Source organism: Lithobates pipiens, unplaced genomic scaffold (assembly GCF_037356315.1).
Source record: "Lithobates pipiens isolate NorthernLeopardFrog02 unplaced genomic scaffold, aLitPip1_a1.2 Scaffold_27, whole genome shotgun sequence".
In the NCBI taxonomy this organism is placed as follows: Eukaryota; Metazoa; Chordata; class Amphibia; order Anura; family Ranidae; genus Lithobates; species Lithobates pipiens.
This window is the reverse complement of record NW_027507788.1, coordinates 31,861,329-31,886,675: the sequence shown is the minus strand read 5'-3', so window position 1 is coordinate 31,886,675 and position 25,347 is coordinate 31,861,329. Positions and strand designations below refer to the sequence as shown.

The 25,347-nt window shown below is 43.9% G+C and overlaps 1 protein-coding gene across 1 annotated transcript; it reads left to right on the top strand.

Moving 5' to 3' along the window:
* The first annotated feature begins 217 nt into the window (after positions 1-217).
* Positions 218-13,389, top strand: LOC143933734 (interferon-gamma-inducible GTPase 10-like). The gene is made up of 3 exons (XM_077456731.1): positions 218-314; positions 687-767; positions 10,907-13,389. The coding sequence occupies exon 3, from the start codon at positions 10,929-10,931 to the stop codon at positions 12,108-12,110; it is 1,182 nt and encodes a 393-aa protein (XP_077312857.1). The 5' UTR covers positions 218-314; positions 687-767; positions 10,907-10,928; the 3' UTR covers positions 12,111-13,389.
* Positions 13,390-25,347: the final 11,958 nt, after the last annotated feature.

Below are 25,347 nucleotides of genomic sequence, written 5' to 3'. Positions count from 1 at the left end.
AATAATAGAAATTTCATTTGGGTACAGTGTTGTATGACCGCGCAATTGTCATTCAAAATGCATCAGCGCTAAAGGCTGAAAATTGGTCTGGATAGGAGGGGGGGGGGGGGGGGGGGTGGTTAAAGTGCCCAGTAAGCAAGTGGTTAAAGTCAGGGAGTTTTTCACATTGAGTTTTTAGAAATCAAAAATTCCCTCTGTACAGATCTTCTCCTTTCACTTTCACTGCATGGCACTATAAAGGGAGGAAACATTGAAGAACATCCATTTACAAGATCCTCCATACAGGACATATCTGACCGAGGAACTCTGAATCGGTAAGACTGCTTTATCTTGCTAAAGTGGAATGATTTACATTTTAAATTTCAGCAAAACAGCCAATATCAAAACTATTGATGGAATTTTATTTATGCCATTGAACTTTGCTTTCTTATTTTATTTTTATTTTTATTTATGCCATTGAATTTTGCTTTCTTTTTTCCTTTTTTTTTTCTTTATGCTATTGAACGTTGCTTTCTTTTTTCCTCTTTTTTTTATTTATGCCATTGAACTTTGCTTTATTTTTTTTATTTTTATTTTTATTTATGCCATTGATCTTTGCTTTCTTTTTTCCTTTTCTTTATTTATGCCATTGAACTTTGCTTTTTTTTATTCTATTGTTTTATTTTATTTTTTTGTTTTCTTAACAGTGAAGAAGAAAGTCAGAGATTTACACATTTACAATTGGATACACATAGGAAATACACATCTGTCAGAAAGGCTTCTACACGGTAAAATTTTACTCTGTCACTATGTGAAATATATATTGTAGATGTATGGATTAGCGGAGGATGTGGGTTTATTATTTTGTGGGAGTCTATGGATGTCTTCACTGACTACATTTTTGATTCTTTACTTTTATGATCAAAAAAATAAAAAAAATCCTTTTTTCATTTCCTTTCCTTTTGTCTCTCTAACCCCCTCACTTCTTCCTTTTTTTTGTTTTTTACTTGTAGAATCAAACATTAAAATGTTCCCCTTTCTTTCCTTTTCTTCCCCCTTTTCTTTCTTTCCTTTTTTTTCTTTTCTTTTCTCTTCCACGTTTTTCTTTACCACCTCACTACTCAATTTTTTCCTTCTTTATTTGCAGGATCAAACATTAAAATGATCCTTCCATTCTCCCCCCCCCCCCCTCTTCTTTCTTCCTTCCCATATCTTCCTAACATCTTTCCTCCCTGAATTCTTTGCAGTCAATTTCAGCGTAGAAATAAGTGCTTCCCACCTTCCTTCCTACTTGCGCTTTTTTACTTGCAGGATTGAACAATAACCACTTAAGCCCTCGGACCATTTTGCTGGCCAAAGACCAGAGCACTTGCTATTCGGCACTGTATCGTTTTAACTGACAATTGCGCGGTCGTACGACGTGGCTCCCAAACAAAATTGACGTCCTTTTTTTCCCACAAATAGAGCTTTCTTTTGGTGGTATTTGATCACCCCTGCTGTTTTTATTTTTTGCGCTATAAACAAAAAAAAGAGCGACAATTTTGAAAAAAATGCATTATTTTTTACATTTTGCTATAATAAATATCCCCCAAAAATGTATAAAAAAAAACATTTTTTTTCCTTAGTTTAGGCCGATACGTATTCTTCTACATATTTTTTTTCCTTAGTTTAGGCCGATACATATTCTTCAACATATTTTTGTTAAAACAAAAAATCGCAATAAGCGTTTATTGATAGGTTTGCGCAAAAGTTATAGCGTTTACAAAATAGGAGATAGTTTTATGGCATTTTTAGTAATAATTTTTTTTTTTTTTTACTAGTAATGGCTTTATTTTACTCCCCTGACCCCATTCGTTCCCTCGGAGGAGACACGCTCTACCCCTCTGCCTGGGGTTCTCAGCTCTTGACTGGATAGATTGATAGCAGCCTAGCCCATGGCTCCCGCTGCTGTGAATCAAATCCAATGACGTGGGCACTGTTGCTGGACTCGGGAGCACACCCACAAGGTAACTTCCAAGGAGACTGCTTCTCCCAGGGGGGTAACGGATGGGAGGAGGAGCCGCCGGGAGACCCCGAAGACGAAGTTCAGGGCCACACTGTGCAAAACTAACTGCACAGTAGAGGTAAGTTTGATATCTTTGTTAGTTAACCAGTTCCCGACCGGCGCACGCCGATGTACGTCAGCAGAATGGCACAGGCAGGCATATTGGCGTACAGGTACGTCCAATCTTTAATGCCGCCCTGACATCCCGAGCGCGCCGCCAGGCATACCCGTGATCATCTCACGGGGCTGCTGAACAGAGAGATGCCGTTGTAAACAGCATCTCCCCGTTCTGCCTAGCAACAAGTGATGCTGATCTCTGCTCCATATGAGCAAAGATCAGTGTTCACTAAAAGAAAGCCCAGTCCCCCACAGTTAGTAATACCTAGGACACACTTAACCCCTACACTGCCACCCACTGGTTAACCCCTTCACTGCCAGTGTCATTTACACAGGAATCACTGCATTTGTATAGCAGTGATTGCTGTATAAATGACAATGGTCCCAAAAATGTGTCAAAAACATACAATGTTTCTGCCATAATGTCGTAGTCACAATAAAAATCGCTGATCGCCGCCATTACTAGTAAAAAAAAAATATTAATAAAAATGCCATAAAACTATCCCCTATTTTGTAAATGCTATAACTTTTGCGCAAACCAATGAATAATCACTTATTGCGATTTTTGTTACCAAAAATATGTAGAAGAATACGTATCAGCCTAAACTGAGGGAAAAAAATGTTTTTTTATATATATTTGTGGGATATTTAATATAACAAAAAGTAAAAAATAATGCGTTTTTTTCAAAATTGTCGCTCTATTTTTGTTTATAGCGCAAAAAATAAAAACCGCAGGGGTGATCAAATACCACCAAAAGAAAGCTCTATTTGTGGGAAAAAAAAGGACGTCAAATTTGTTTGGGAGCCACGTCGCACGACCACGCAATTGTCAGTTAAAGCGATGCAGTGCCGAATCGCAAAAAGTGGTCTGGTCTTAAGCCAGCAAAATGGTCCGGTCTGTAAGTGGTTAAAAAAAAAGGCCCTTTAAACTGAATCTGTTAATGTTTTTTCTTTTCCCGCCCCCACCTTTCCATATTCATTACTAGGGATGAGCTTCGTGTTCGAGTCGAACGTATGTTCGACTCAAACATCGGCTGTTCGCCCGTTCGGCGAATTCCGAACGTTATGGGCCGTTCGCGCCAAATTCGTGTGCTGCTCACGGCCCACAATGCACTGCGTCATCGCAGTGCATTGCTGGCTCATGATTGGCCAAGCATGCACTGTGACCCCGCATGCTTGGCCAATCACAGCGCCAGCAGTGAGAAGAGCCATGATTGGCCACAGGCAGGATGCCTGTGGCCAATCATAGCTCAGGCTGTGTAGTACACGCCCCACACTATATAAGGCCGCCAGCGTGTAGTGTGTTGGCGTCTGAAGCAGTTAATGGGTGTTCTGTGTACCTTCAACACAGTACACACCGATATCGGCCGATTTTCGATCTTGCTCTTCTGTAGTGGTTGTTGTCTGCGTGCCCTGACCGCAGTATACACCGCTATATTCACCTCACCTATATAGCTAGTGATCTATCTTTTATAATAGAGCTTGCAGTCAGTAGTGTTAGTAGCTTGTGCGTGCTGTCTGCGTGCTCTGTACCCAGTACACACCGCTATATCCACCTACATAGCTCTTCTCTATTTGAGCCCACTTGCCATCTGCAGGAGTTATTGGAAGTTGTGTGTGCCTCCAGCACAGCACAGTATACATCTGTATATACCCCTTTATCCCTGGTGTTCTATAATAAAGGCATCTGCAGGAGTTAGTGGGTGTTTTGTGCCTCCAGCACAATATATACCTGTATCTACCCTTTATTACTGTTCTCTAATAGAGCCATCTGCAGGGCTTAGTGGGTGTTGTGTGACTCCATTACAGTATACCCCTTTATCTCTGGTGTTCTATAATAAAGGCATCTGCAGGAGTTAGTGGGTGTTGTGGGCCTCCAGCACAATATACACTACCCAACTGCTGTTTTACCCAACTCCCTTCAGGCCATTACCATGTCTGGAAGGCCAGCAAGGAGAGGCAGACAGGCACGAGCCGATAAAAGAGGGCAAGCAGGCTCTGTGTCTAGAGACAACAGTGCTGGTCGTGGACGCGGTGCATTGTCATCAGCACGTGGCCATGGGACACGCTTGTCCTTCTTTTCGGCAGATGGACATGTTGAACCGCAACATGCCAACGACTTGGTAGAGTGGATGACCAAGCCCTCTTCATCCTCCTCATCCTCTCTCACCCAGTTTCAGGGTACTAGCAAAGCAGCTGCCAACGCATCGTCTTCCCTCGTCTCAATGTCATCATCAGTGACTCCTTCCCTAGACCCACCACGTCCTCCTGAGGAGTCTCCTGAACTCTTTGAGCACAGTGTTGGGTACATGCTCCAGGAGGATGCCCAGTGTTTTGTAGGCTCTGATGATGACACTCAGCTAGAGGAAGGCAGTAGCGTGAATGCAGAGAGAGGGGATGCTCAAGAAGGACAGCAATCTGGCAGTCATGTTCCACAAGCTGCAGCATACTGCCAGGTTTGCTACAGCGATGAAGAGGGAGGGGATGATGAGGGCACTGACTCCACGTGGGTGCCTGGTAGGAGGCACCCACGTGGGTTTCTAAAAGGATTCTAAAAGTTCTTTGGTGTGGGCCTTTTTTGAGACGAGTGCATCAGATCGCACCGCTGCTATTTGCAACATATGTCTCAAGCGTATCTCGCGTGGCCAAAACATCAGCCGCTTGGGCACCACATGCTTGACCAGACATATGTTGACCTGCCATGCAGCTCGTTGGCAAGCGTACCTCAAAGACCCACACCAAAGAACAAAGCGGACCTCTCCTTGCTCCTCATCAGCTGGCATCTCCAACCCCACTAGACCTTCAGTCCTCTCTGAAACCTGCTCTGAGAGGAATGAAGGTGTAGAATTAGGTGTGTCACAGCCAAGTGCTTCCGGGCACTCTGCTAGCAGTACACCCACGTCCGATTATAGCAGGCAAATGTCCCTGCCCCAGCTGCTGGACCGGCGAAAGAAGTTCACTCCCAGCCATCCACATGCCCAGCGGTTGAATCCAACTTGGCTAAATTGCTAGCACTTCAACTGCTGCCTTTTCAGTTGGTAGACTCGGCCCCCTTCCGTGAGTTTGTACAATGTGCGGTTCCTCAGTGGCAGGTCCCCAAACGCCACTTTTTCTCACGGAAGGCGATTCCGGCTCTCTACCGGCATGTGGAAGGCAATGTCCTTGCCTCGCTGGACAGGGCGGTCAGCGGTAAGGTGCATATTACCGCTGACTCATGGTCCAGCAGGCATGGACAGGGATGTTACCTGTCTTTCATGGCCCATTGGGTCACTCTTCTGGCAGCTGGGAAGGATGCAGGACAAGGTGCAGTAGTGTTGGAGGTTGTTCCACCACCACGCCTCCAAAATGCTACTATTGGTTGTGACACACCTCTCTCCTCCACCCCCTCCTCTTCTTCTTTCTCCATGGCCTCTTCCAGTGCTCTGTCCTCAGAACCAGCGGTGCTCCGTAGGCGTTCCAGGGGCTATGCAAGTATGCAGGCAAAACGATGCCATGCCGTGCTTGCGCTAGTTTGTTTGGGGGACAGGAGCCACACTGGGGCGGATGTTTTGTCAGCTCTGCAGGGACAGGCCAAGAGGTGGTTGACGCCACGCCAGCTTAAGCCAGGAATGGTGGTTTGCGACAATGGCACCAACCTCCTCTCCGCCCTCTGACAGGGACAACTGACCCATGTGCCCTGTGTAGCTCACGTCCTTAACCTGGTGGTGCAGCGGTTCTTGGGCAGGTACCCCGGCTTACAGGATGTCCTGAAGCAGGCCAGGAAAGTCTGTGTGCATTTCCGCCGATCATTTAATGCCTGTGCTCGGCTGGCTGAGCTCCAAAAGGAGTTGAACCTGCCCAAGAACCGCCTTATATGTGACATGCTCACCAGGTGGAACTCAACGTTGGCCATGCTGCAGCAGCTGCACACGCAGCAGAGGGCCATCAATGAGTACCTGTGCGACTACGGCACCAGGACAGGGTCAGGGGAGCTTGGTTTTTTCTCACCACGCCAGTGGGGCATGATCAGGGATGCATGCACTGTCCTGTCACCGTTTGAGGAGGCCACAAGGATGGTGAGCAGTGACAGTGCATGCATCAGTGACACTGTACCTCTTGTCCACCTCTTGGAGCATACGCTGCGTGGAATAATGGACAAGGCACTTGAGGCAGAACAGAGGCAGGAAGAGGAAGACTTCCTTGCCTCTCAAGGCCCCCTTTATCCAGACAGTGTTCCTGCTGTGCCACCCATCACACAGGAAGAGGAGGAGGAAGAGGAGGGGGAGGATGATTGTGTCAGCATGGAGGTGGAGGCTGGCACTCAGCATCAGCAGCAGCAGTCTTGTAGGGATGATTTACAGTCCCAAGAAACACGTGGACTTGTACGTGGCTGGGAGGAGGTAGCTGCGGATCATGTTGTCCTTAGTGACCCAGAGGACTCCGGACCGAATGCCTCAGCTAACCTACGCTGCATGGCCTCCCTGATCCTGCAAAGCCTGCGGAAGGATCCTCGTATTCTTCGGATCAAGGAGAGGGACCATTACTGGCTGGCCACTCTCCTTGATCCACGGTACAGGGGTAAGGTTGCCGACATTATCTTGCCATCGCAGAGGGAGCAGAGGATGAGAGATCTCCGGGAGGCCTTGCAGAAAGGTCTGTGCAACGCGTTCCCAGAGACTGGGAGGTTACAAACTCCTGGTCCTGGACAACGTGTTGCTGAGGCATCGGTCAGAAGGAGCGGTGGAGAAGGTGGCCGTCTGACTGATGCTTTCAGACAATTTTTTAGTCCGCAGCCCCAAGGTATGATCGGTTCCAGCAACCATCGCCAGCGTCTGATTTACATGGTGCAGGAATACCTAGGGGCAAGGTCAGACTTGGACACCTTTCCCACCGAAAATCCTCTGGATTACTGGGTCTTGAGGATGGATCACTGGCCAGAGCTTGCACAGTATGCAATTGAGCTACTGGCCTGTCCTGCATCCAGCGTTCTTTCGGAACGCACCTTCAGTGCTGCTGGTGGCTTTGTTACCGATCACAGGGTGCGCCTGTCCACCGAATCAGTTGATCGACTGACCTTCATCAAGATGAATGAGTCTTGGATCAACCACAGCTACCAAGCACCTGAAGCTGATGTTACCGAATAATTGTTTTTGAAATATCACATCCCTTCAAGACTGCCTATGCTGATGCTGAGTGACTGTCCTGTTATGTTGATTGTCTATCCTCTTCCTCCTCCGCTGATATGTTGGAAGAACATTTCTGGTTCTGGGTGATGCCATCAGCCCAATTTTTCTGCCCCTGTTTAACAGGGGCGTTTAATTACAATTTTTGATGCAATGCTTTGCAGCAGGGCTAATTCCTGCAATAAAAATAGAGTATATGGGAGAGGTTGCAGTGTCGTGGCACCAGCACCAGTGCCTAAGGCCCAATTTTTCTGCCCCTGTTTAACAGGGACATGTAATTACAATTCTTGATATAATATTTCACAGGAGGGCCCGTTCCTGTGCCCACCCAGAGTAACTGTGAGGCACCAGCACCACAACCACCGAAGGTCAATTTTTCTACCACTGCTCAACAATGGCATGTAATTACAATTCTTGATATAATCGTTCACAGCAGGGCGCTCCAGCGCCCACCAAGAGTCACTTTCAGGGCTTACAATGTTGTGGCAAAACCAACACCTTGTTCCACCATTTCTGCAGAGCATATAGGGCAGGCCCCTACTTTCAAACATCCAACTTACAAACATCTCCTACTTGCAAACGGAAGGAGACAACAGCAAGTGAGATGAAAAAAGACGGACGACAAAACAAATTATACAGGGGTGATAACCCTTCCCTATGTTTTCCAAAAAGCTTAAAAATAGTTTTTTTGACTGGAGCTACACTTTAAAAATGTACCAGTTGAAAATTACAAACAGATTCAACTTAACACAACAAACCTACACAGTCCCTGTCTTGTTTGCACCGCCTGTATACTGCTGTTCTGAGTATATAGGGCCTGGGGGCCACACGCATTTCCTTTTTTAAATATGGGTACAGGGTTCCCCTTAATATGCGTACAAGACCCAAATAGGCTGGTAATGGGCAGGGAGGGCTACCCATGCCATTTTTCTGAATGATTTTCAACCATATTGCAGGAACCAGATATAACATTAAAACCACAAGCAGTTTTCAATGATGTTATTTCCGTTTAATGTCATTTTGTGCAGGGACTGTTCTAAACACGGGAAACACGTGGCACTTCACAGGCATACTACAGACACCCCCCAGGCACCATATTTAAAGGAATATTTCACTTTTTTCACTTTAATCGTCATTAAAATCAGTGCTCCCGCCAAAACGGCCATTTTTTAAAACATTTTAGGCATTGACCCATGTCCCCTGGGGCAGGAGCCAGGTCCCCAAACCCTTTTTAGGACAGTATCTTGCATATTAGCCGTTAAAATTAGCACTTTTAATTTCGAACGTTCGAGTCCCATAGACTTCAATGGGGTTCTAAGGTTCGTACGAATTTGGGGTCCGTTTGAAAAGTTCTGGTGCGAACCGAACCGGGGGGTGTTCGGCTCATCCCTATTCATTACTTACCTTACTTTAGACCCAGTAACTTAATGTCTGGGTCTCTGTACTCCTCTATGCAATGCAGGCAGATCATGGTTGGTGGGAGGGACAGGCAGGGGGCTGTACATACATGGCTTCCTGAAAACATGACAGCACCCTGTCTCCTCTCAGAAGCCCCCCCAGCCCTGGAGCAAGCAGTGGACTGGCTCTTAGAAGGAGTTATTCAAATATTAAAATGTCTTGATGGGTGGATATCAGTATGGAGGAGGAGGTGGTCTTAGTCACACTATATTTGCATGCAGATCACCCTTCGTTTAAAAAAAAAATTCCTGCAAGGCATTCATAATATGCTAGTATGCATCGCATACTAGCACATTATGAGAAACTTACCTTAGAACGAAGCTCTCACCGATGAGATGGCTGACATCTTCCCTCGGTCTTCCGCCTGAGTTTTCAGCCTTCGACTACATGAGTCCCCATTTTCGGTACGGGCTCTAATGGTCCGGCACTGTAAGCCGCACCTTCAGAGTGCTTGCACCGATGATGTCACTGGCTGCAGTTCTTGTTTAGGAGATATTCACAGTACTTTTTATAGACTTACCTGTAGGTGCAAGTAGTAGTGCAGAGTTTAGTACCACTTTAAAGAGCAAGTAAACCCTGATGAGTTTACTTCCTCTTTCATTCCCTGCAAAGGTAAAGCATAATGGACTACTATGCATCGCATAGTAATCCATTATGTGTCACTTACCTGACACAGGAGCCAGCGAAGTCACCGCTGTCCCCTGTAGTCCGGCGCATCCATCTTCTCGGTGGGGTCTTGCAGCTCCGCTGCTGTCATTCGGCGAAGCCACGATCACGTCACTCCTGCGTATGCGCACAGGAGCCACCACTCGTGGCATATCGCCGTTGACCACGGCACGCTCAGTGCGCCTGCGCGCCGCTGTCTACGGCACATGCGCCGTAGACAGCGGTGCCTGTCTTTCAGCAAATATCTCCTAAACCACGTAGGATTAGGAGATATTTCTTGGACCTACAGGTAAGCCTTAATCTAGGTTTACCTGTAGGTCAAAGTTGGTTGTAAGGGTTTACAACCACTTTAAGTAATCCCCACATTTTTTACTCCCAATGGCCACAGTCCGCCTCCCCTAAAGTCTGAAGCAAAGTAAACTGACCCCTTGTTTAGAAGGTTTGGAGACCCCTGGTCTAGGTGACTGTCATGTGGCACTAGAGTAGAGTTCTTTTTTAATATTTTTGGTTAAATCTTTGTGGTATGACTCTTTGGGTAAATCTTGTTAGTTACTGGAAGTGCTTTCATTTATCTGCAGACAACTGCTGTCCATGTTGCTGAAACCAAATGTAAATATAATTTCAGCTCCAGGGATAGAAACTTCTGATAGAATGACAATTTTTGATTGTTTGTTTTATAAAAAGAAAATCACCCCCCCCCCCCCAGAGTTAACTGCCCAGCATGCCATGCACCAGGCGCGCAAGCTGGTATCACCATAGCAAGGTAGCTGCAAGTGCTCGCTTCCATACTATCCTGTTGGCAGTTAGAATGCACTTCAGCACTGGGTGGGTGCTTTGAGGGGGGGGGTGCCAAAAAAATAAATGGGGGACCCCCTATCTTGTTAACTATGCTTGCCAATGCAGGAGGGGGAAATGGGGGTCAGCAAGGATGGCTTTATGTACCACCCAACTCCATGGAGCAGGTTGGTAGTTGCACGCCCTCTCTAGTGAACATGTTTTAGGGAGTCACTCAGACCTCCAACCAGTTCACAAGTGTGTGAGGGTAAGAAATATAAAAGGGAAAAAAACACTGTACTCCAGGCTATGCTAGTGGCTAATTCATCTCAAGGTGGACAATTTGCTGCCCCTCACTTTGGTTGGATCGAATTCAGCATTGTTGGCAGCACAGGGAAATTGTAACATACTATTTATTCCTCTTTGCTGAAACTCAGGGGGTAAAATTTGGCCTTGCTCAGCATGGTTTTATGTACCCAGGGAACTCGGGGGATGGAGTTTACTATGTCATCATTGCCCATACTTGGACTAGGTGCTACATAAGCCACCTGCCCCTTGCTGACACTGCCTTCTGACCAACGGGGTCCCAAAGAGCCTGCGCCCAACTGTATTATGTATTGGTGCTTTGGTAGGAAGACCCACATTTTTAGGGGTGCTCCACATATCCCTAAGTGTTTGACCTCTCTCTTCTCCTTTCTTTTATTAGATTATTCTGTCTAAGTATAAATATGGATTCTTCTACCACGGAACAACTTGGAAAGGAGGTAAAAGAAGCCCTAGAAAGGGGAGATACAGCTGGAGCCTTTGAAAAAGTCAAGAAATGTTTGAGTGATGTGGAAAATACCCCCCTGAACGTCGCAATTACTGGAGAATCGGGGTCAGGAAAGTCCACATTTATCAACGCCCTCCGTGGTCTTGGTGATGAAGATGAAGAATCTGCTAAGACCAATGTGGTGGAGACCACTATGAAGCCAACTCCTTATCCTCATCCTAAGAATAAGAGCGTAACCTATTGGGATCTTCCTGGAATAGGAACTCCTAATTTTAAAGCCAATGCATATCTGGATAAAGTTCAGTTTCAGCGCTATGACTTTTTTATTATAATTGCATCGGAAAGATTCAAAGAGAATCACATATTGCTGGCTGAGGAGATCCAAAAAATGAAGAAGAAGTTTTACTTTGTGAGATCAAAAATTGACCAGGACTTACAGAACAGCCAAACACGTAGAGCTAAAACTTTCAATGAAAAAAAGATACTAGATACAATCAGGCAGGATTGTTTTAATTCTCTCAAATGTTATTTCAAATATATTACAGGTGATTCTGTCTTTCTTGTATCTTCTTTCCAGCCTGAGAAATTTGATTTCTCTCGTTTGCTGAAAACGTTTGAGGAAGAGCTTCAAGGTCACAAGCGTTATGTTTATTTACGAGCCCTGCCCAACATTTCCTCTCAGGCAATACAAATGAAAAAGCAAGCTCTAGAAAGTACAGTTGCTTTGGTCGCTCTGCAAGCCTCTGCAGTGTCAATTGTCCCTGGGCTATCAGATGTCAATGAGATTTTATCCTTATCTTACCATATTAAGGGATATGTAGAAAGTTTTGGTCTTGATGAGAAATCTTTGAGCAATTTAGCAGAAAGATCTGGTAGGAGTAATCTGAAACATTTAATGAAATCCCCATTTGTGATTAAGGAGATCACTTATAATCTTGTGAGTAGAGAGCTAGAGAAAAGGAATGGTGCTGCTTATATGATCGCTAAAAGATTTTTCAGCTGGTTTCCATTACTAAGCGCTGTTGTGTCTGGTCCCATGTCTGCAACCGCTTGTAGTGACCTTCTGTACTCTGCCCTGAATGAGATTGCAGATGATGCAAAAGTTGCTCTTGAAGCTGCTTTTGGCTGTTCAGAATAATGTAATCAATGTGTATGTTCATTATAAAAGATTCAATCAGGGTTGTCAGTCGTGGATATTTAAATAATTTGATTGTGAATATAGCGAGAACAAGAAAACTGTATTTGCTTATTTGGCAGTGTGTATTCTTTATTCTTCCTAATCTACATTTTATTCTAGAATTATATTAAAGCATATGATGGGAAATATAAACCCCATCACTACAATCTCATATCAGTATTTGATGTTAATGTAATTTTAAAATTTTATTTTCCAAATTTTTAAAACTGCAGCTTTCATTAACCACTTCAGCCCCGGAAGATTTGGCCCCTTATAGACCAGGCCATTTTTTGGAATACGGCACTGCGTCATTTTAACTGACAATTAGGCGGTCGTGTGTCACTGACAGGGAAGGGGTTAACACTAGGGGGCGATCAAGTGGTTAAATGTGTTCAAACTGTGGGGGGAATGTGGTTGACTAGAGGAGACAGATCATTGTTCCTACTTAGTAGGAACAATGATCTGTCTCCTCTTCCCAGACAGAACCGAGATTTGTGTGTTTACGAGCCCACCGGGCATGAGCATCGGCTCCGGGGACACGCTGCGGGTGGTAGGTAGTAGGTAGTAGGGGGAACAATGTCCTTTCACAAATGGCAGCCTCTAGATGGGACCTGAAGCAGATTTGCAACATAAGCTGAGAAGAAAGAATGAGATAGGTGGCTCTAAGTGTAGATTTATGTAAAACAGACAAATGGCAACTCACATAAGGCTGGTAAATAAGGCCGGCTGTGGATGTAACAGTTGCATTTCTTGTCAAGCTTCCCTTGTTACATCCACAGTGCGCATGTTCTGAAAAGCATTGCCTCACTTCCAGTGACGTCATCACGCCTCACACTGTGCTCCACAACCGCTTCAGTCCTCGCTCCCAGATCCCTTCTACCATCCGGTTAACTTCCTGGAACTGAGCGGAGCATTACAGCGTTTGGAGATGGCATCCTGCATGACTACATCTGATGACAGCTTATCCAACATATACTGTTGATGTGCCTTATTTACTGGCCCATTGTGAGTTGCCATTTGTCTGTTTTAAATAAATCTACACTAATGTCTACACTTAGAGGCAGTTCTCTCTGATATTATGGGAAAGGAAGGTGATAATACCCTGCTTGCCATGTACTATATATATTTCTACTATATCTGCTTGCTTTATATCAATGAAATACATTGTATTGTGTGTGTGCACAAAGTTTATGGGTTTGAAGATTTCATTTAATAAACTGCAAAAATTCTAAAAATACAACTGTGTCTTTTTTTTGTTCAATAGTTTTTTATTGATATTTTCCATTTGTAACAGAAATAAACATACAAGTAAACAGACAGGTATATAGACAAATATTATCTGTCGAGTAATGCTAGAATGTATTGCAGGTCATCTGGATATAACTACGTTTTGGGCAATATAATGGCATTAACATGGAAGAGTATTGCCGTTTTTCAATTTTTCTTTGGGCGTCCACTATGATGTGGAAGTAGGAGGATTGGCTACCATCCAGGACACCCTTATCTGTCCAGGGTGGTGACAATCCCACTCCTCTTAGAGATTACACCTTAATCTTGCGATTCTGTATCCATTAAGGTAATTCAAATAATAACCATTAATCAATGAACAAGAACAATAAAGTTCCCCGACCGTAACAGTGAGGTTAGGAACCAAGAGCATTGACAATTCCCGAAGAGCTAATCCAGTTCGACCATGGTTGTCACATTCCATAGGATTGATTTTTGGTTTGTACATGGGTCGTATTGACCACCTCACTCATTGTGGGCGGGTCCGTTTTTTTCCACTGTCTGGTGATGTTGAGTCTCGCTGACAATAATATGTGAGTTATGATATGTCTAATCTGCAATAGTGGGTCAGTTTGGGGCATTTCCAGAAGATATGGAGCATATCACCTCTTTGCCTGCACATCCTTCAGCATTTATCTTCTATTTTTGTATCAATTTTGGTCAATCTGTCAGTGGTAAGGTACCAACGTTGTGTCAGTTTAATTGAAAGCTCCCAGAGGGTGGCGCAGCAGGTGGCTTTGTATGTGGAGTTGTAGGCTTTAGCCCATTGATCCACAGTGTAATTACATCCCAGATCCAATTCCCACCTAGTGGTAGTGGGGTTGTTTTGGTAAAGACAGTTTTCTATTGAAGAAGATTATAGAACAATGATATCCCTTTGGCACAGTAAACAATAGGGATATAGACAAGTAATGTTTATTGAAACATAGAGACATACATAGTAAATAGTAAAAAAAGGACCATAAAAATTAGAATTAAAAAAAACATATACATAAAAATATATATATTATATAATGTGAGCCCTAGTGTGTCAACGAATTTCGCTGTTAAGTTTCTTGAGGACAGATTCTGAATTCATTGGTTGCAAGAAAAAGGAAAATGAGTCTCACTATCTAAAAATGATGATAAAACAGATATGTTTATAGTGGGATAACACAGTAAATTTCCGAAGCACAGTTATATCCAATCAGAGAATCAATATATATGTAGACATAGATACAAACAAAGTGTACCTTGCAGGAGAGTCAGTCTTCTTCATCATATAGTTAAAGAAGAATTATCTAATATAGGAAAAGAGTTGGCTCACATGAAGAGAACAATTCTTAAGGATTTATAGGAAGCAGCTGGAATTAATATAAATATAAAACTATGATTCAAACTATACATAGCTAATCAATGTAGTTGAGAAAGCAAACAAGACCTAGGCATATGTAAAAACAGATGTCGAACAGAAATATATACCTGTGGGCTCATAAATATCCTTATATTGTGTCCTGAAAAAACTTAACAGCGCATTGACGCACTAGGGCTTACATTATATACTATATATATTTTTATGTATATGTTTATATGTTTTTTTAATTCTCAATTTTATGGTCCTTTTTCTACTATTTACTATGCATGTCTCTATGTTTCAATAAACATTACTTGTCTATATCCCAATTGTTTACTGTGCCGCTGAAAGTCGGATTTTGGGTCACCTTCTGGGACCCTTCTTATAGGGAAATTGTTGTCTAAGGCTTTCGCTAGTAGTAGTATTCACCCCTAGATTCAAGATATAGGATTTTGTTTCATTCACTTTATTTATTTATTTATTGTTAACTTGTACTCTTTATTCATTTTTTCCACCTTACAAGATATCAAAATAAGATAATCATTACAACCGTCAATGAAAAAAAAATATATAAATCTTTTAACAAAGACATTTTCTTACACTGATGCTGCAATATATACCAGCATTCTTTACCCCTTACCCCCTCTTCTTCCCCCTACCCCCCAAGTACACACCAAGAGATACAGCACTTACAGTATAGTAACTGAGCTTATTAGTTATTTCAGTTTATACTTCATTACCATACTCCTACCTTCTCTTATCTAGAATTTAATGGGGATATATTAGAATGTATATAGAATAAAATGTCTAATATATAAATTCCTTGCTTAGCAACTGCTAAGAATAATTATCCAAACCTATTATATCCTTTCCCCTTTAAGGGGAGGATCCAGGGCCTCTACAACCTCTCAATTTTCACTATTTGTGTAAACTACATTTTCTTTCCATATTGTCTCATTTATTACCATGGTCCAATTCCTCAGTGTCGGCGGTTTCCCCGACTGCCATCTTATCGCAATAATTTTTCTAGCTTGGAATAGGCATCTTAGTATTGCCGTTGTAATGCTCTTCCTTTCCCCCACTTCCTACCTATAACCCAGTATGTAAAGCCTAGGCTCCCTCTCCAAAATTACCCCATAGGCCGCACCTACGACGTCGAGGACCACCTCCCAATATCGTAACAACTTTGGGCACCTCCACACCATATGGATGAGATCTCCAGTGCTATGGAATCTAGGGCATTTTTCATCTAAGCTTCTACCAAACTTAATTAACCTTTTCGGGGTATAGTAGGCTCTGTATATCACCATCAAATGGGATGCTTTCTGGGAAGGCGAGATCAAGATCATTGGTGCCATCTCCAAAATCCTCCTCCCCTGCTCCTGAGATATTTCCCCTATATCCTCTTCCCATCTCTCTCTATCCTTGCAGAGATCTCAATCACTAGTGGCTCCTTTTCATAGGTGTCCATATAGCTCAGAGATAAATCCTTTAGTTGTGCCCACCTGGAGTATATTTTGGAGGAGAAGGTTTTTATACCATTCTATTTCTTGAGTCCTAATTTGAACTTCTAAAGCATGCCCTGTAAATATCTAAAAAATGAATGCTGTGGTATATTATATTCCCTTTTCAGGTCCAAAAAGTTTTTAAGGTTGTTACCATCATACAGCTGTATCAACCTATTAATATCCAGTACCTCCCAATCCTTAATCTTTCCTTTCGAGATCACTTCCTGCAGATTCCTGTTGTTCCAGAGGGGAGTATGTTCGAGTAGCCCAGTGTACCTCAACTGTTTTTTTAACTGTTTTCCATATTTTTATTATCATTGTTATTGTCGTGTTCTTACAGCTAAAGGAATCTGCTTCCAGGGCGTCTCTAACTATTATGCAAAGCTTCTGATAATATTATTCTACCATTAGGGGTACCTCCGCCTGGGGTCTCACATCCCATTAAATGTTGCAACTGAGTTGCCAAGTAGTAACTCTCGGGATGAGGTACCGCCAAGCCCTCTTTCCCGATTGGGAGCTGCATAGTTCGAAGTCGTATCCTAGCTTGTCCCCCTTTCCAAATTGAACTCTCTAAAGAGAGTTTCAATCTTCTTAAACCATTTTTTACATATCCACACTGGAGAATTATTTAATAAATACAATAATTGTGGCATCCATATCATTTTAATCAAACTACATCGACCTGCTACCGGCAAGGGAAGCCGTCTCCAAATATAAATTTTTTGTTTAAATTTAGTCAATAATGGTATTATATTTTTACATATATACTGATTATGATCTTTCGTTAGAAATATCCCCAAGTATCTCAATGTGTCTACTACCACCAATTGAGGCATTCCTACTATAATTTGGCTATTCATGGGGTCCACTGGTAAAAGCTCTAATTTCCCCCCATTTATCCTTAATCTTGTGAATCTTCAAAATTCCTCCACAATACTCATTGCTCTTGCCAGAGATTGCCTTGTATTGCCCAAAATAAAGCAGAACATCATCCGCATATAGAGTGATTCTTTCCTCTCCTATCTTCCTCTGGCATCCTCTTATCTCAGGGCTAGATCTTATAGCTATAGCCAAAGGTTCCATCACAAGGGTGAAGTGCAGGGGCAATAATGGGCACCCCTGCCTTGTCCCCCTCTCCAACCGGATCTTATAAGTAAGTTCATTGTTAATTCTTATCTTAGTGCTGGGACCTCTATAAAGCTTTTTTATCCATCCTATAAAAGAAGGACCAAAACCAAATCTTTCCAGGACCCGTCAGATATATCTCCACTCGACCCTGTCAAACGCTTTGGTCACATCCAGTGACAACACAGCTCTTGATCCCTCTTTCTCCAACGGGGTCTGCAAGTTCAGGAATGTCCTTCTACTATTCATACTAGTAGATCTATTGGCAATAAATCCCATCTGGTCTGGGTGAATCAGTTTTGAAGATATTTTATCAAGCCTAGCTGGTAGCAGCTTAGCTAATATTTTAGCGTCAGAGCATAGCAGAGAGATTGGTCTATATGAAGCTGTATCTAGCAGATCTTTCCCCTCTTTATGTAACACTATAATATTTGCTTCTGGCATCAAAGGAGGCAGTCTTCCATCCATATCCACTCCCCTCAATGCCCTAAGAAACCCCGGGAGTAGTATTTCTCCATAATATTTATACATCTCCATCGGAAGCCCATCTGGTCCTGGAGATTTTTGATTTGCCATCTCAGCTATTTCCTGTTGAAGTTCTACCAGAGTTATTGGAGCTCCTAGTTTGTCTCTATCCCCTTGTGTAATAAGATGATATCTCCAATTTCCCCAGGAAATGATCCATTACCCCCTCTTCCTCCGCCCCCTGTGAACTATATCGTTTTTTGTAGTAGTCGCTAAATGCGTCCATTATCTCTGCGTTAAGAGAGGTAATCCCTCCTCCTGTTAGCCTAATTGTGGATATGGTGGAGGAGGGGAATTAGATTTCATCAACTGCGCCAGCATTTATCCCACAGTTTCGCATTCTGCATTACTTCTGGAAGAGTTGTCTGTCCTCAGCCTTCCTTGTGACTGCTACTTTATAGTTTGGTTTTTCTCTAACCAAATTTTTTTTTTCCAGGGACGGATCCGTTACATAGTTATTCTCTGCCACTATCGCATCCCCTCTGATATTTTCCTCCCATTCCCTGGATTCCTTATTAAATTTGGCCACCTGCTGGATCAATATTCCTCTAAGGAATGCCTTCAAGGCATCCCAGAGCATCCCAGCTGATACAGTACCTTCATTAAACTCTAAAAACTCTCTTAGTTTAGGCAGAACCTCATCCGATTTTTTAAATTCAAACCAAACTGGATTTATTTTCCAAACTCTCTGGATTCTTTTACCTCTAAGTTCAGTGTCAACAACATGGGTGAATGATCTGATATCCCTCTTGGTAAATATTCTATATTTTTTATAATTTACAACGCTCTACTATTTCCCAGGGCCATATCTATGCTGGAGAGCTTGGAATATGAACTTGAAAAACAGGAGTATTGCTGAGCACTTGGATTCTGCCCTCTCCACTAGGGATGAGCCAAACACCCTCCCCCCCCACCCCCGGTTCGGTTCACACCAGAACCTTCGAACGGACCAAAAATTCATGTGAACTTTAGAACCCCAATAAAGTCTATGGGACTCGAATGTTCGAACTCAAAACTGCTAATTTTAAAGGCTAATATGCAAGGTATTGTCCTGAAAAGGGTTTGGGGACCCACCTCCTGCCCCAGGGGACATGGATCAAACATTTTTTGTAAAAACGCCAGTTTTTTTCGGGAGAACTGATTTTAACCACTTCAATACCGGTGTATAATAATATGACGCCCGCAGATGGGATCTTCCATCCTCAGCGGGCGTCATATGACATCCTCCCCTTCCTGGCCGTCTAGGGGGTGCGCACCCACAGCGACACTCTGGATCCGGTGCACATGCCCAGCGGCCACGATGTCCGCTGGGCATTCTCACCCGGGAACACAGCAGGACTGTGGATCTGTGTATGTAAACCCACAGATCCACGTCCTGTCAGAGGAGAGGGGGCCAATGGTGTGTTCCCAGTACAGGGGAACACCGATTGGTCTGATTGGTCTCCTCCCCTTAAGAGTCCCCCCCCCCTCAGTTAGAACCACTCCCAGGGAACATAATTAATCCCTCCCTAACCCCTAGTGTTAACCCCTTCCCTGCCAGTCACATTTATACAGTAATCAGTGCAATTTTACAGCACGATCGCTGTATAAATGTGAATGGTCCCAAAAATGTGTCAAAAGTGTCTATGTCAGTCACAATGTCACAGTCATAAAAAAAAAACATAAATCTATCCCCTATTTTGTAGACGCTATAACTTTTGTGCAAACCATCAATATATACGCTTATTGCGATTGCGATACCTGCTGAGGCCAAAGACTCTGCTATCTTGTGCCCAGAGGCGAAGCTTGAAGCTTGTGGGCACAGATGCAAAAGTTGACCTGCCCCCCCCCACTACCACCCACCATTTCCACTGCATGTGCAGATACACCCACCTCATTCCAAGATACTCCAAGTGGCTTAAGAGTTTTGAGTTCCCAGAGTTGCTCCTTGCACAGCACAGAATCACAGACACTACCCAGTCCTTGGCTGTTCTTACCCTGTGCTCCTCTCCGTTCAGGAAATGGCTTACAGCTTCTCCCCAGCCAATGAGAACAGAGGGGTGTGGACTGTGGGAGCCCAGTACTGGCACTTGGCTGTGGGGCCCTAGGGCATATTGGAGCTGGACTTTATGGAGAATATGATAATATGACAGGGAGGCTGCAGGGGCCCCCTGGAACTAGGGGTGGGGTTGTAATTGTGTCCCCTGCAATCCCTTATGCTACGCCCGTGCTTGTGCCCCATTCCATGCTAAGACATTCTCAACATTCCACCTTTACATCCTAAAAGGAAAGACTGTCCACTCATAAAAGTAGTATTGCTGCCTTTACTGATGGGATTCTGGATATGGCATAACAGTCACATCACACTGATGTACAATTAAGAGTCAGTTGACATTACACAGTCAATCAAATTTAGTGGACAGTCTGCAGTAGTCACATGTGAAAGCATATGCAGCACCTTGGCAGCCATCTCTCTTTTACATCCTCTCCTTCACCCCAGGGTCATTAGTATTCACAGGATTCTCTGTAGTCACCTACTCCTTAGCTACACATCTCCTGATATCTTCCAGGGAAGCAACCTTACTCAGGGAGCTCTTGGCCTGGCCTAAAAGGCCTTTTGCAATCCGCCCTATCCCCCACCTCCATTAGGGACATAAAGACTTCAGCCGGTCCTTCCTGGGTACCGGTCTACTCCTTCCAGCCTCCTGCCCTATCCATGTTTGACAGATCTAGCTGGGACCGAGGCTCTTGGAGGGGACGGAATGCGAGCCTCTTGCCTTGTGATTATGGGCCCTCACATTTGGGGGAAGAGTGCTCTTTGTGAGCTGTATGCCTGGGGACCCCTGAGGTGGTGTTACTTGGATTCAGGTCCCTGCCCCCTCCAAGACACACAGACTCTGGATATGTAAATGGCATGTTAGTAATAGACTGAATCACACTATTGGGACACAAACTCTTAGCCCTTGTGCACACGGTCGGAGATTCCGTCAGAATGTGTCCGATCGGAGCGTTTTGTCGGATGGTCTGCATCGGACTGTTTCCGTCGGAATATCTGTCGGATCAACTTTTCCAACCTCCAGGAAATATTTTCCGACAAAATGCTCCGATCGGACATACTCCGATCATGTGTAGCCTACTCCGAAGGACAAAGTGCCATGCATGCTCACATTCAAATTCTGACACTGCTCCTACTGCTCCTAATCGATAAAGCACATTCGTCACGCTGCAATGTTAAAATTTTTTTCATGAATCGCATTCTCTTGTTCTTTACAATGCTGCAAGAAGGAACTTCTTTTGATGCTCATAGTCACACACACTTCTCCCGAACGTATTTCCTGACTCTTTTTTACTCATTTCGGCAATACAATTTTTGAATTCGTCACATCTATACAATTTTATATTTAGTTTTTTCTTTTTTGGCTGCATTTTCTTTCCTAAACATCTCCTTTTTTGACAGTTTGCTAATTTTTCCATTTTTTGGGGTGTGTTTTGTGTGTAAACTTACCACAACAACATTATTATATTTTTGATATTTTGTTTTTCTTTTTTAATCTACAGGAGGTTGTTTAGTGTTGGTACCCCTTGTTATTCATTTCACTTTGTTTTTTTTAAATGTACCTGCCTGCTCACAAATAAACTGTCCTTTTGGAAGTAAAACACATACGCAAGTATTTTTTCAAACAAAAAAAACTTTATTTAGGTGTCAGTAACAGATAAAGAGGGAGGCAGCGATGGAGAAACTGGGGAGATTAGCGAAGCCTTTGGCCCCCAGGGTACACATCAACTATTTAAACGCAAAACTTGGTGGCCTGAGGAGTACATGTCAGCTGAGCTAGCAGTTGGGAGGAGGGGGGTTTGGCACAACCAAAAAAAAAAATTTCACTCTGCATGAATTGAAGCACACACATAACATTTGTATACATTATAGGGGGTGTTTAGGGGAAAGCAATACTATGGAGCTGACAAAAGACATTGGTAAGTGACTAGACTATAGTTTTATGGGCCAAGAAGAGCATGGTGGGGAAGTTAGTGAGGCAAATATGCCTGAGGACAATGGGGCAGAGTATATGAATTAGAGCATATTGCAATGATGGTAATTAGGGAATGAGGAAAGAAATGCAAGACATTAGCAATCATGAAATACATAGAATGTGATGTTTAAGGATAAAACTTAGCTTTATATAGTCCTTCTGCAGGACCTGAATAATGGCAGAACAGGTCTCTGGAATAATGATCCCCAGAGCCTGGGGGGAGATGCCTGTAGAGAACTTGAGGTCCTGAAGGCTTCTCCCAGTCGCCAAGTAGCGCAACGTGGTGATGAGCCCCTGCTCCGGAGTGATGGCTTGCCGCATGCAGGTATCCTGCCTGGTGATATAAGGGGTCAGCAAAGTCAGCAGATGTTGAAAAACTGGGTCCGTCATCCGGAGATAATTCCTGAAATCATCAGGATTATTCTCCCGGATCTCACGGAGCAAAGGCATGTGCGAGAACTGGTCACGCTGGCGCAACCAATTCTTGGTCCACAAACGCCTCCCCTCCCTGTTCATGGACTGGGCTTGTATCAAAGTAAGAACCCCAACACAAAGCCCCTGCACAGCACAAACTCTACGATGAGTACTTAGACGAAACATGTTTGGAAAACGGTCGGCTGGTCAGAACGGACAACAGAAAGCACCGATAAACAGCAAAGCCTGAAAGAACGAACTTAATAACAGAAGCAAGCAGACAATAAGAAATGCAAATCAAAGCGTACTATACCATGATATAGTCCACAATGAGCAACAAATACTTACTGACTGAACGCACTGATTATCAGATACGCAAAGACAAGCAGAAACTGAAGAGCAGTAGCAATCTGAATCACTAATCTGAAAAGCGCGAATCGTCTCTCACCAAACTTCTACTAACATGCGATATACACGAGATCATCAGAAAGAGCCCAAAGGGTGTTGGACGTGGTGCTGAACTTCCCTTTTGTAGGCCCGCCGTACGCGGCTTACGTCACTGCGTTCTTGGCAACCGGAAATTCTGACAACTTGGTCCAAACGTGCAACATCACTTCTGGACCTGGTCCGGAATAACTCAGATGGATTTGGTCGTCGGAATCTCCGACCGTGTGTACAAGGGCTTAGATGCTAATATCATCACCTCCAGCCACCTGTCTGTCTTGTATAATGTAAATGAGTTTAGAATCTGTGTCAAGCCAGATTAAAGAGTATTTCACCTATTGTTGTTTTGTTGTTTGTGCTAATTAACCTGCAATTGAATTGTTAGTGAGCTAGGAGCCAAAAAGTCTTATCCCTCAGTCAACTAGTCTGAGTGTTGATTTAGATAATTAGCTCATGCTAATTAGGTTAGGTTTTAGTCACCCCGTTGTATATATTTTGCGTGAGATCTCAAATAAAGGTCATTCCTGATGTCCTCCAAGACTGGTGTCGTCTAGTTCTTATAGCCAGATCCAATGGACTTGTGTTCCAGGACTTAGGAAGCGGTAAATAGACGGAAACACGGAGTGTGGGATTGGTTCCGTCACACCATGGCCTTCACACACTTGTTACATCCACATAGATGTGGGGTGTTTAGCTCCCATGCCTCAAGTGTGTTTCGGGTCCTCCCAACCTGGCTTCTAACTGGGTACTGACTCACCCATGACATCACTGCGGCTCTACCTAAAAGTGGCCTAGCACCTGATGACCATATTTACTGCAAGCAGGCACTGTTCTGGTACAGAGCCATCTATTAGCAAAGTAGATAACTGTACCTACCTACACCCTTAGTTCTCAAGAACTGCTACATTGTATCGCTTATAACATTTTATGCATTTCCTTTGCTCCTCAGCTCCATCTAATGGCCATATTGCTGCATTTTACTACTGCAAATAAAGGACATACTGTACCCTAAAAAGTGATAATAGCCCAAAGAACCTTTGTGTTTGATCAATTTGCACCGAAGGAATGTACATGCAGACAGGGCTGGACTGGGACAAAAATTTGGCCCTGGACTTCATCATGACCGGCCCACTTTAATTTTGAGTGTCTCCATCAGCACTTCCCCTTATGTCAGAGTGTCCTCCCCCCCCCCCCTCCCCACGTGTACTCAATTTTGAAGGCAGCTTCTCGTTCCTCTCTCCAGTCATGTGATAAGTGATAAGGGGAGAGAGGATGGAACGTTTGCCAGCTGTCTATCTCCCCCTGCAGGCTGGAGGGAGCAGAAGGCCTAATGCTCTCTCCAGCAAGTTACGGCAGCTGCTCCAGCCAACAGGAGTGAAATCGCGATCACTCACTGTCAGAGAGGAGCGGCTCCAGGACTGCACCTGACTGGCCCACTGAGCCATCAGCCCACCGGGAAACTCCCTGTAGTCCCGATGGCCAGTACATGCCTGCATGCAGATTTGCTAAATGATTGGCTGTGATTTTTTTTTTTTTTTTTTATAAATGGGTCCTTTTGTGTGTGAAGATAAATGTAACAATTTAGATTTCACATTTTTCTGCAAAATCAGTTTTTAACCACATCAAAACTGGGCACTTTTACACCTTCTTGCCCAGGCCAATTTTCAGCTGTCACTTTTAAATGACAATTTCACGGTCATGCTACACTGTACCCAAACTAAGTTTTTATCATTTTGTTCCCACAAATAGAGCTTTCTTTTGGTGGTATTTAGTCACCTCTGCGGTTTTTATTTTTTGCTAAACGAATTAAAAAAGACTGAAAATTTTGAAAAGAAAAAAGTTTTTCTTTGTTTTTGTTATAAAATTTTGTAAATAAGTACGTTTTCTCCATCACTGATGGGCATTGATAAGATACACTGATGGGCACTGATAAGGCGGCACAGATGATGTAGCACTGATGGGCACTGAGAGGCAGCACTGATAGGTTCCACTAATATGCAGCACTGATGGGTACTCATAGGTGGCACTGGTGGGCACTGATTAGCACTTATAGGTGACACTGATGGGCACTGAAAGGCTGCACTGATGGGTACTTATGGGTGGCACTGATAGATGGCACTGATAAGGGGCACTGATGGGCATTGATGGATGGAACTGATAGATTTAACTGTAAGACATTACTGGTGGCACTGGCAGACATTTTACTTTGGCACTGATTGGCAGCTGCCTGGGCACTGATTGGCAGCTGCCTGGGCACAGATTGGCATTTCTCTGGTGATCTAGGGGGGCATACCTGGTGGTCCAGTGTGGTGGCCATCCCTGGTGGTAGTGGTGGCCTCCTGGTGGTCCTGGGCGGGCATCCAAGGGGGGGCTGCGCTGATAAACAATCAGCACAGACCCTTCCTGTCAGGAGAGCAGCTGATTGGATCTCCTCTAATCGCATCTGTCAGACGAGAGTGAGGAAAAGCCGATCAACGGCTGTTCCTGTTTACATCGTGATCAGCCATGATTGAACGTGGCTGATCACGTGGTAAAGTGTCTCTCTTAGAGAC